Below are 10,179 nucleotides of genomic sequence, written 5' to 3'. Positions count from 1 at the left end.
TCTACAGGTAGTAATGTTCTGATTGGTTGTTCTACAGGTAGTAATGTTCTGACTGGTTGTTCTACAGGTAGTAATGTTCTGATTGGTTGTTCTACTGGTAGTAATGTTCTGATTGGTTGTTCTACAGGTAGTAATGTTCTGATTGGTTGTTCTACAGGTAGTAATGTTCTGATTGGTTGTTCTACAGGTAGTAATGTTTTGATTGGTTGTTCTACAGGTGTGGCAGGAAGCTACATATTTTGCAGCTGATATGATACAAAGGAGTTTTTCTCCCAATAGATTTTGGATATTCTCTTTTTCTGTTTTGGATTCAATATCTTTGTATTTGTTTAAAATGTTGGACAAGAAAAGTGCCTGTCTGCATAGTTCTGTCAGTGTAGGAGAAAATGCAGCTCTCCTGTCTCTGAGGGAAGAGTAAACAAGTCCTCTAAGGGTTTCCAGATCTGTTTTTTTATTTAACTAGGCAAGTCAGTTAAGAACAAATTCTTATTTACAATGACGGCCTAGGAACAGTGGGTTAACTGTCTTGTTCAGGGGCAGATAGACAGATTTTTTTCATCTTGTCAGCTCGGGGATTCGATCTTGCAACCTTCCGGTTACTAGTCCAACGCTCTGAACCACTAGGCTACCTGCCGTCCCTACACTCTAACCACGAGGCTACCTGCCATCTCTCTGTGATGGATGTATTCTATGGTCAGGCTGTCCTCTCTGTGTTGTCAGAACGGTCTGTAAAGGACGGTTGCTATTGCCAGGCTGTCCTCTCTGGGTTGAAAAGATTCGGCATGGGCCCTCAGATCCTCAAAAAAGTTTACTGCTGTACCATCATTGAGCATCTTGACTGGCTGCATCACTGCTTGGTATGGCAACTGCTTGGCATCTGACCACAAGGCGTTACAGAGGGTAGTGTGTACGGCCCAGTATATCACAGGGGCCACGCTCCCTGCCATCCAGGACCTCTGTACCAGGCGGTGTCAGAGGAAGGCCCTCAAAATGTTCAATGACTCCAAGTCATAGACTGTTCTCTCTGCTACTGCATGGCAAGCGGTACCAATACATCAAGTCTGGAACCAACAGGACTCTGTGCAGCTTCTACCCCCAATCCATAAGACTGCTAAATGGTTAAGAAGTTAACCAAATAACTACACAGACTGTCTGCATTGACCCTTCTTGACTTACCAAGACTGTCTGTATTGGCCCTTCTTGACTTACCAAGACTGTCTGCATTGGCCCTTCTTGACTTACCAAGACTGTCTGTATTGGCCCTTCTTGACTTACCAAGGCTGTCTGTATTGGCCCTTCTTGACTTACCAAGACTGTCTGTATTGGCCCTTCTTGACTTACCAAGACTGTCTGCATTGACCCTTCTTGACTTACCAAGACTGTCTGCATTGACCCTTCTTGACTTACCAAGACTGTCTGCATTGACCCTTCTTGCCTTACCAAGACTGTCTACATTGACCCTTCTTGACTTACCAAGACTGTCTGCATTGACCCTTCTTGACTTACCAAGACTGTCTGCATTGACCCTTCTTGACTTACCAAGACTGTCTGCATTGACCCTTCTTGACTTACCAAGACTGTCTGCATTGACCCTTCTTGACTTACCAAGACTGTCTGCATTGGCCCTTCTTGACTTACCAAGACTGTCTGCATTGACCCTTCTTGACTTACCAAGACTGTCTGCATTGGCTCTTCTTGACTTACCAAGACTGTCTGTATTGGCCCTTCTTGACTTACCAAGGCTGTCTGTATTGACCCTTCTTGACTTACCAAGACTGTCTGTATTGGCCCTTCTTGACTTACCAAGACTGTCTGTATTGGCCCTTCTTGACTTACCAAGACTGTCTGTATTGGCCCTTCTTGACTTACCAAGACTGTCTGCATTGACCCTTCTTGACTTACCAAGACTGTCTGCATTGACCCTTCTTGCTTAAGTAAGAAGAGCCTTTATGACTCATCACATTCGCTGCTGCTACTGTTTAGTATCTGTCACTTTATTCCTAGTTATTATATGTACATATCTACCTCAACTACCTCGTACCCCAGCACATCCACTCAGTACTGGTACCTTGTGTATATAGCCTAGTTATTATATGTACATATCTACCTCAACCACCTCGTACCCCAGCACATCCACTCAGTACTGGTACCCTGTGTATATAGCCTAGTTATTATACAGTGGGGCAAAAAAGTATTTAGTCAGCCACCAATTGTGCAAGTTCTCCCACTTAAAAAGATGAGAGAGGCCTGTAATTTTCATCATAGGTACACTTCAACTATGACAGACAAAATGAGAGAAAAAAATCCAGAAAATCACATTGTAGGATTTTTAATGAATTTATTTGCAAATTATGGTGGAAAATAAGTATTTGGTCACCTACAAACAAGCAAGATTTCTGGCTCTCACAGACCTGTAACTTCTTCTTTAAGAGGCTCCTCTGTCCTCCACTCGTTACCTGTATTAATGGCACCTGTTTGAACTTGTTATCAGTATAAAAGACACCTGTCCACAACCTCAAACAGTCACACTCCAAACTCCACTATGGCCAAGACCAAAGAGCTGTCAAAGGACACCAGAAACAAAATTGTAGACCTGCCCCAGGCTGGGAAGACTGAATCTGCAATAGGTAAGCAGCTTGGTTTGAAGAAATCAACTGTGGGAGCAATTATTAGGAAATGGAAGACATACAAGACCATTGATAATCTCCCTTGATCTGGGGCTCCACGCAAGATCTCACCCCGTGGGGTCAAAATGATCACAAGAACGGTGAGCAAAAATCCCAGAACCACACGGGGGACCTAGTGAATGACCTGCAGAGAGCTGGGACCAAAGTAACAAAGCCTACCATCAGTAACACACTACGCTGCCAGGGACTCAAATCCTGCAGTGCCAGACGTGTCCCCCTGCTTAAGCCAGTACATGTCCAGGCCCATCTGAAGTTTGCTAGAGAGCATTTGGATGATCCAGAAGAAGATTGGGAGAATGTCATATGGTCAGATGAAACCAAAATATAACTTTTTGGTAAAAACTCAACTCGTCGTGTTTGGAGGACAAAGAATGCTGAGTTGCATCCAAAGAACACCATACCTACTGTGAAGCATGGGGGTGGAAACATCATGCTTTGGGGCTGTTTTTCTGCAAAGGGACCAGGACGACTGATCCGTGTAAAGGAAAGAATGAATGGGGCCATGTATCGTGAGATTTTGAGTGAAAACCTCCTTCCATCAGCAAGGGCATTGAAGATGAAACGTGGCTGGGTCTTTCAGCATGACAATGATCCCAAACACACCGCCCGGGCAACGAAGGAGTGGCTTCGTAAGAAGCATTTCAAGGTCCTGGAGTGGCCTAGCCAGTCTCCAAATCTCAACCCCATAGAAAATCTTTGGAGGGAGTTGAAAGTCCGTGTTGCCCAGCAACAGCCCCAAAACATCACTGCTCTAGAGGAGATCTGCATGGAGGAATGGGCCAAAATACCAGCAACAGTGTGTGAAAACCTTGTGAAGACTTACAGAAAACGTTTGACCTCTGTCATTGCCAACAAAGGGTATATAACAAAGTATTGAGATAAACTTTTGTTATTGACCAAATACTTATTTTCCACCATAATTTGCAAATAAATTCATAAAAAATCCTACAATGTGATTTTCTGGATTTTTTTTCCCTCATTTTGTCTGTCATAGTTGAAGTGTACCTATGATGAAAATTACAGGCCTCTCTCATCTTTTTAAGTGGGAGAACTTGCACAATTGGTGGCTGACTAAATACTTTTTTGCCCCACTGTATGTACATATCTACCTCAACTACCTCATACCCCAGCACATCCACTCAGTACTGGTACCCTGTGTATATAGCCTAGTTATTATATGTACATATCTACCTCAACTACCTCGTACCCCAGCACATCCACTCAGTACTGGTACCCTGTGTATATAGCCTAGTTATTATATGTACATATCTACCTCAACTACCTTGTACCCCAGCACATCCACTCAGTACTGGTACCCCTTGTCTGAAGCCAAGTTATTACCTGGTACTTCCTGTATGTAGCCATGTTATTACCTAGTACCCCTTGTTTATAGCCAAGTTCTTACATGGTACTTCCTGTATGTAGCCAAGTTATTACCTGGTACCCCTGTATATAGCCATGTTATTACATGGTACCCCTTGTTTATAGCCAAGTTATTACATGGTACTTCCTGTATGTAGCCATGTTATTACCCGGTACCCCTTGTTTATAGCCATGTTATTACCTGGTACTTCCTGTATGTAGCCATATTATTACCCGGTACCCCTGTATGTAGCCATGTTATTACCCGGTACCCCTTGTTTATAGCCAAGTTATTACCTGGTACCCCTGTATATAGCCATGTTATTACATGGTACTTCCTGTATCTAGCCAAGTTATTACCTGGTACCCCTGTATGTAGCCATGTTATCGTTTTACGTTTCTATTTTCTTTCTCTCTACATTGTTGGGAAGGGTAAGTAAGCATTTCACTGTTAGTCTACACCTGTTGTTTACCAAGCATTTCACTGTTAGTCTACACCTGTTGTTTACCAAGCATTTCACTGTTAGTCTACACCTGTTGTTTACCAAGCATTTCACTGTTAGTCTACACCTGGGGCCTGTTGCACAAAACTAGGATAAGGGATTAAGCCAGGATATCTTGGTGATCCTGGCTCAATTGATCCGTAATCCGGTTGCACTAAAGATGGATAGGGGGCAGGAGGATATGTTATGGTATAAATTACCATGGAGATTTATTCTGTGGAGCTAGCCTGCTCCAGACCAGGCTAAATTCCAGGATCTATTTAATCTCATCCCTAATGTCAGTCAGCAGTCACCACAAATGGAAACCAATAGTTATTTCACTGCTCACTATACATTGTTATCACATATAACTAGACCCACTGTTATTATTTAAACGTTTGTGATCATTAATTTCAATGATTTTGGATAAAAAATGATTTTTAGATGATGTTGCTATCATTAGATAATTTACAGTTTCCCATAGACTATAAGGCTATATATAAAATGATAGAATATTAGGGCCACAGAGGGGAAAAAAACACAAGTCATAATATTGTAACCAGTTGTTTTAAAGGAGGACAGTTGTTAAAATGACAGATGTGGGGCATTTCGTGAAATTGTACTTCAGTATGGTTTCATAAACAAAGACATGCTGATGTGCCAGAATATTAAGTATCACATTGTCATAAGTATCAAAACTGTAAAAACAATATGTAGCTTTTCTGCAGAAAGAACCAGCCTCATAAATTTATGACTTTATCCTTTTTCTTCAGTGTGGCCCTAGTACTCTGTCATATAAACAAATACACATTCCATATGAATATAAAAACACAATGTGTAACATTATGTTCCTTTATTGAATAAGGACAAAACAAAGCAGGTAAACCATCAGCTCCTTTCGAAACTGAAGTCACAGTGACTCTACAAGATGGAAAGCACAGAATCCAAGCATATTATACAAAATGATACATACACATTCAAAGGTCTGTATATAACACACCCTGCATGTCTGCACACTAAAATAAATGCAGGACAAATCCATACACATCAACTGAACAGACAAATGAATGGATGCAGTAGCCTCCCTGCAGCCTTGTATTACACACAGTATACCGCACAAACATCATAAGAGGCCAAATTCGTCAAAAAACGAACCCAAAAAAACCCAAATTCCTCTGCCACCGCAGGACATATTTAACCAAAATTGAAAGCACACATACTAACTAAAATAATTCAACACATATTGGTCCCTCAGCAGCCGACCACTGTCGTCATCAGGGAAGATTGCCGGATTGTCCCAGTCCATGGCTGGTGGCACTCTGGGGGCCCTCTCCTTCCTCAGGCAGGCCACATTGTGGAGAACAGCACAAGCCACAGTAATATCACATGCCCTAACAGGGCTGACCCTTAATTTGTGAAGGCAGTGAAAGCGTGCCTTCAGGAGGCCAAAGGTCATTTCAACTCTGGCCCTGGTCCTGGCATGGGCATGGTTGTAGGCCTGCTGTGCTTCCTGGGGGTCTGTGAAAGGTGTCAGGAGAAAAGGCTGGCAGCCATACCCCCTGTCTCCCAGCAACACACCAGAGAATTCACCTGTCAACACAAAATCTCATCATTACTACCTCATAAACACAGTGATATTCTTGACACAGCCATGATGGTTATAAATAGGGGTTGTGTGGCTTACCTTGTGATAGGCACTGATAGATTTCAGAGGCCCGAAAGATTCTGGAGTCATGGACTGAGCCAGGCCATTTTGCCACAACATTGCTGATCACACAGTCAGCATTGCAGACCATCTGAAATCATAAGATGAGGAATATTACACCAATCAATGCACATCACTGGCAATGCAGAGTGTTCGTCAATGGACAATATCAAAAAGTTATGTTCACCTGAACATTAATGCTGTGAAAGGATTTCCTATTCACAAAATCGGCCTCATGGGCACCTGAGGGGGCTTTTATCCTTATGTGTGTGCAGTCCACTGCACCAATGACATTGGGGAAACCTGTCACACAAAGTAATGAGTATCCTACTATGTGTTAACAGTTGTCCTGTAATTTGTAGATCCTCTTACCTGCAATCCTATAGAACTCCTCTTTGATGTCACAGAGTCTTCTGTGGCCAGGAAAGGAGATGAAGACATCTGCTAATGCTTTGATAGCCAGACACACACTCCTTATTGTGCGGCAAATTGTGGCCTTGTTCAGCTGTTCTGCATCCCCCACTGAGTACAGGAAGGCTCCACTAGCAAAAAAGCGCAAGGCCACACAAACCATTTGCTCCACACTCAGTGCATGGCTCCGTGCAGTGCGGTGCTTAATCCTGGGACCCAGTAGTCTGCATAGATACCTGATGCCATCTGCAGAAAACCTGTATCTTTCATATAGATGGTCATCAGGGAAGGCCAGTGGGTCCAACCGGTCCCTGAAGACCCTTTCTCGCCTGAAGGCTCTCCTCAGCACAAGTGCTTCTTCATCCACCACATCTCGCACGAATGGGCATGCCATTGTCAGAGCAGAAAGGAACACACAATTTTGGGCCTTCATATAGGCTAGTGGCCACACCTGGTGCTGGGGGGGTGGGCAAAAGAGGGCGATGCCTTATAACGATGACTTGGTTGTACTGATTGCTGGGAAAATAAAAAAAACCTTAGAAAGATGCCACCGTCCTGTGTGCTCACAATAAGAGCTCATATGTCATGGCTCACTTGACTTTACGAGAATATACCTAATTTTTATTTTGAGCTGTGTCATCTTCTTGGAGCTGGGGGAGGAAAGAAAAATAATGATTAATACATTTGTGTTACAGTTAGCATACAGTGTACATTGAAGGCATATCTCACCTCCCTCTCAAGTTTTTTTATTTCAACGTCCAGTTTCCTAATTGTCCTCTTTTTTATTTCGGACTCCAGTGCAAGATTTTCCATCTTTTTCTTCTTGTACTGAATGTCTATGTCTGCCAGTTCTATTTGGCGCCGGAGGTGGTTGCCATACAACTTTCTGATAGCTTGTGAGCTCTGTGAACACAATACAATTAGCGCAGCTGGAATTTGGCAGGATGTGGTGTCCTTTTATTAATACGCACTATGTTGCCAGGCTGGTTTTCCCACTGTATAGCATCTGGGTCCTGTAAAAGAAATTAGATTTTTTGATTTTGATGAGGACTCCTCACCATTGTAGAGTAAATAGTACTTTCACAGTCTTAACATGATACCTCATGCCTTCTGGAATCCAGAGAGATGGTCTCCTCCTCATCATCGTCTCCATCATGTGCTGTTGCTGCTGCACTGGGGCCTTCACCCTATCACATTTAATCGGATTCATATTGAAGCTAGTAGACAAGACATGCCAGGCCTACAGTATGCCTTTGATGGAGTACTCACTGGATCAGCATCGTCTGGTGCTTGTGCTGGTGGCTCTAACAGGAACACAGTGCTGCCAGACACTGCAAGGCAATAGGTAAACCAAAGTCAGACAGTCCAAATTGATTCAATATGAATGTGGTTGTATCCCATGTAGAGATGGAAGGACATACCTTGAATGAAGCGGGTGGCATCTTGGGAGGAACCTATGCTCGTCTCTTTCCCCCCAGGGATCCCCTCTAAGACGGGCCTGCCTTTATTTAGCTCCAAGGCCATGTCCTCTGCTGGGGTAAGGTCAGCCTTTGGTGACCCACCACCCGTGCCTTGTCTGTGGGTATTCTTTTTCACTGCTAAAACAGTACAGACAATGTGTGAGCAGGCACCTTCTGGGTACAATATATGCTTGTGCTTTGTTAAATATTAGTCAGGGACCATACCATTCTGCAGAATGTTCTTGTATTTGATTTTGACCTGCTGCCATGTCCGTTTTGGCCCGTTCATGTTTAATCTACACACACACACACACACACACACACATTTAATGGAGTCACACTGCAAAAAATTACTTGGTATTTTTGTCTTGTTTTCAGTAAAAATATCAAAAAATGTATCATACCTTTATACCGTGTGATGGAGTTACTTTACACAATTTCACTCATATCTGCAGTGCATTTCAATTAAACATTTAACCGTTTCATAATTACAGTACAACTGCATTTTTGGAGATGTGAATTAAATATTTGAATTGTAATTGTGATGTTTCAGCGGAGCGGTGAGTGTGTAATTGTGCACTACTTACGCATTCAGGCGGTCTGCAATACTTTGCCACGCTTTTTCTCTTTGCTTTATCACTGTGGCGGTGTTGCCTTTCTTCTTAATTATATCTTTTACCTCCTCGTATGCCTCCATGAGGATTTGTGCTTCCGACGGGGAAAAGTACGCGGCTCTAGTTGCCATGGTAAATCAGTTAATCTGTGATCTGTGGCGGGGTCTATTTGAGTGAGCCGTGAGCGCGCACCTATCCAGGATTGGTTTCACCTGGCTTAATGAATCCGTGTCTGCTCATCCTGGCTTGGTCTTTGTGCAACCAATTAAGCCTGGACGCACATGTTTTGGCTTCATTGAGCTCAGCTGAGTCATTTATCCCGGATGTCTTAATTCTACTTTTGTGCAACAGGCCCCTGTTGTTTAGGAAAGCATTTCCCTGTTAGTCTACACCTGTTGTTTACCAAGCATTTCCCTGTTAGTCTACACCTGTTGTTTACCAAGCATTTCCCTGTTAGTCTATACCTGTTGTTTACCAAGCATTTCACTGTTAGTCTACACCTGTTGTTTACCAAGCATTTCACTGTTAGTCTACACCTGTTGTTTACCAAGCATTTCACTGTTAGTCTACACCTGTTGTTTACCAAGCATTTCCCTGTTAGTCTACACCTGTTGTTTACCAAGCATTTCACTGTTAGTCTACACCTGTTGTTTACCAATCATTTCACTGTTAGTCTACACCTGTTGTTCACCAAGCATTTCCCTGTTAGTCTACACCTGTTGTTTACCAAGCATTTCACTGTTAGTCTACACCTGTTGTTTACCAAGCATTTCCCTGTTAGTCTACACCTGTTGTTTACCAAGCATTTCACTGTTAGTCTACACCTGTTGTTTATGAAGCATTTCACTGTTAGTCTACACCTGTTGTGAAGCTACAAATAAAATTGATTTGACCCTGATTCAGCAGGGGGAAATAACATTGAAGTTTATTTATGTTTTTTCTGGTGTCTTTTCAATAGGTCATTGATTTTCATTTTTGCTTTGTGATAATTTGTTGGGACAGGAGCGTTGTCCTGAGGCTTTGTCGGGATGATAGTGGTGAGCTGGCGACTCTTCATGGCATCTGAGGGCTTTGTAACGGTAGGAGTGGAGGTCAGTATCTCTCTCTATCTAACTGTCTCTCTCTCTATCTCTCTATCTAACTGTCTCTCTCTCTATCTCTCTATCTAACTGTCTCTCTCTCTATCTAACTTTCTCTATCTCTCTATCTAACTGTCTGTCTCTCTCTCTATCTAACTTTCTCTATCTCTCTATCTAACTGTCTGTCTCTCTCTCTCTCTATCTCTCTATCTAACTGTCAGTCTCTCTCTCTATCTCTCTTTCTAACTGTCTCTCTATATAACTTTCTCTATCTCTCTATCTAACTGTCTGTCTCTCTCTCTCTCTATCTCTCTATCTAACTGTCTGTCTCTCTCTCTCTCTATCTCTCTATCTAACTGTCTCTCTCACTATCTCTCTA

The 10,179-nt window shown here is 42.7% G+C and overlaps 1 protein-coding gene across 2 annotated transcripts; it reads right to left on the bottom strand.

Moving 5' to 3' along the window:
- Positions 1 to 5,346: 5,346 nt before the first annotated feature.
- LOC139582455 (uncharacterized) lies at positions 5,347 to 8,500 on the bottom strand. 2 transcript variants are annotated; one of them, XM_071412475.1, is made up of 8 exons: positions 8,333 to 8,500; positions 8,069 to 8,245; positions 7,917 to 7,978; positions 7,748 to 7,834; positions 7,619 to 7,660; positions 6,609 to 7,550; positions 6,216 to 6,327; positions 5,347 to 6,121 (listed from the first exon to the last, which is right to left on the bottom strand). In XM_071412475.1, exons 1-6 carry the CDS (start codon positions 8,394 to 8,396, stop codon positions 7,323 to 7,325), a joined length of 660 nt encoding a protein of 219 aa, XP_071268576.1. In that variant the 5' UTR covers positions 8,397 to 8,500; the 3' UTR covers positions 5,347 to 6,121; positions 6,216 to 6,327; positions 6,609 to 7,322. The 2 variants fall into 2 exon arrangements, with proteins under 2 accessions (XP_071268576.1, XP_071268577.1); XM_071412476.1 differs by having other exon boundaries at positions 6,609 to 7,660.
- Between the last annotated feature and the right edge of the window lie 1,679 nt (positions 8,501 to 10,179).

Source organism: Salvelinus alpinus, chromosome 8 (genome assembly GCF_045679555.1).
Source record: "Salvelinus alpinus chromosome 8, SLU_Salpinus.1, whole genome shotgun sequence".
Lineage (NCBI taxonomy): Eukaryota > Metazoa > Chordata > Actinopteri > Salmoniformes > Salmonidae > Salvelinus > Salvelinus alpinus.
Note: the sequence above shows the minus strand (reverse complement) of the source record. Positions and strands in the feature narration are given on the sequence as shown.

What these genes read in the sequence shown, in the direction of transcription:
- LOC139582455 (XM_071412475.1), bottom strand. Translation starts at nt 8,396, where the DNA reads ATGAACGGGCCAAAACGGACATGGCAGCAGGTCAAAATCAAATACAAG. An exon ending in TGGATTCCAGAAGGCATGAG is followed by an intron (nt 7,661 to 7,747) that starts GTATCATGTTAA and finishes TTTCTTTTACAG; the next exon opens with GACCCAGATGCTATACAGTG. An exon ending in AAAACCAGCCTGGCAACATA is followed by an intron (nt 7,551 to 7,618) that starts GTGCGTATTAAT and finishes TTGTGTTCACAG; the next exon opens with AGCTCACAAGCTATCAGAAA.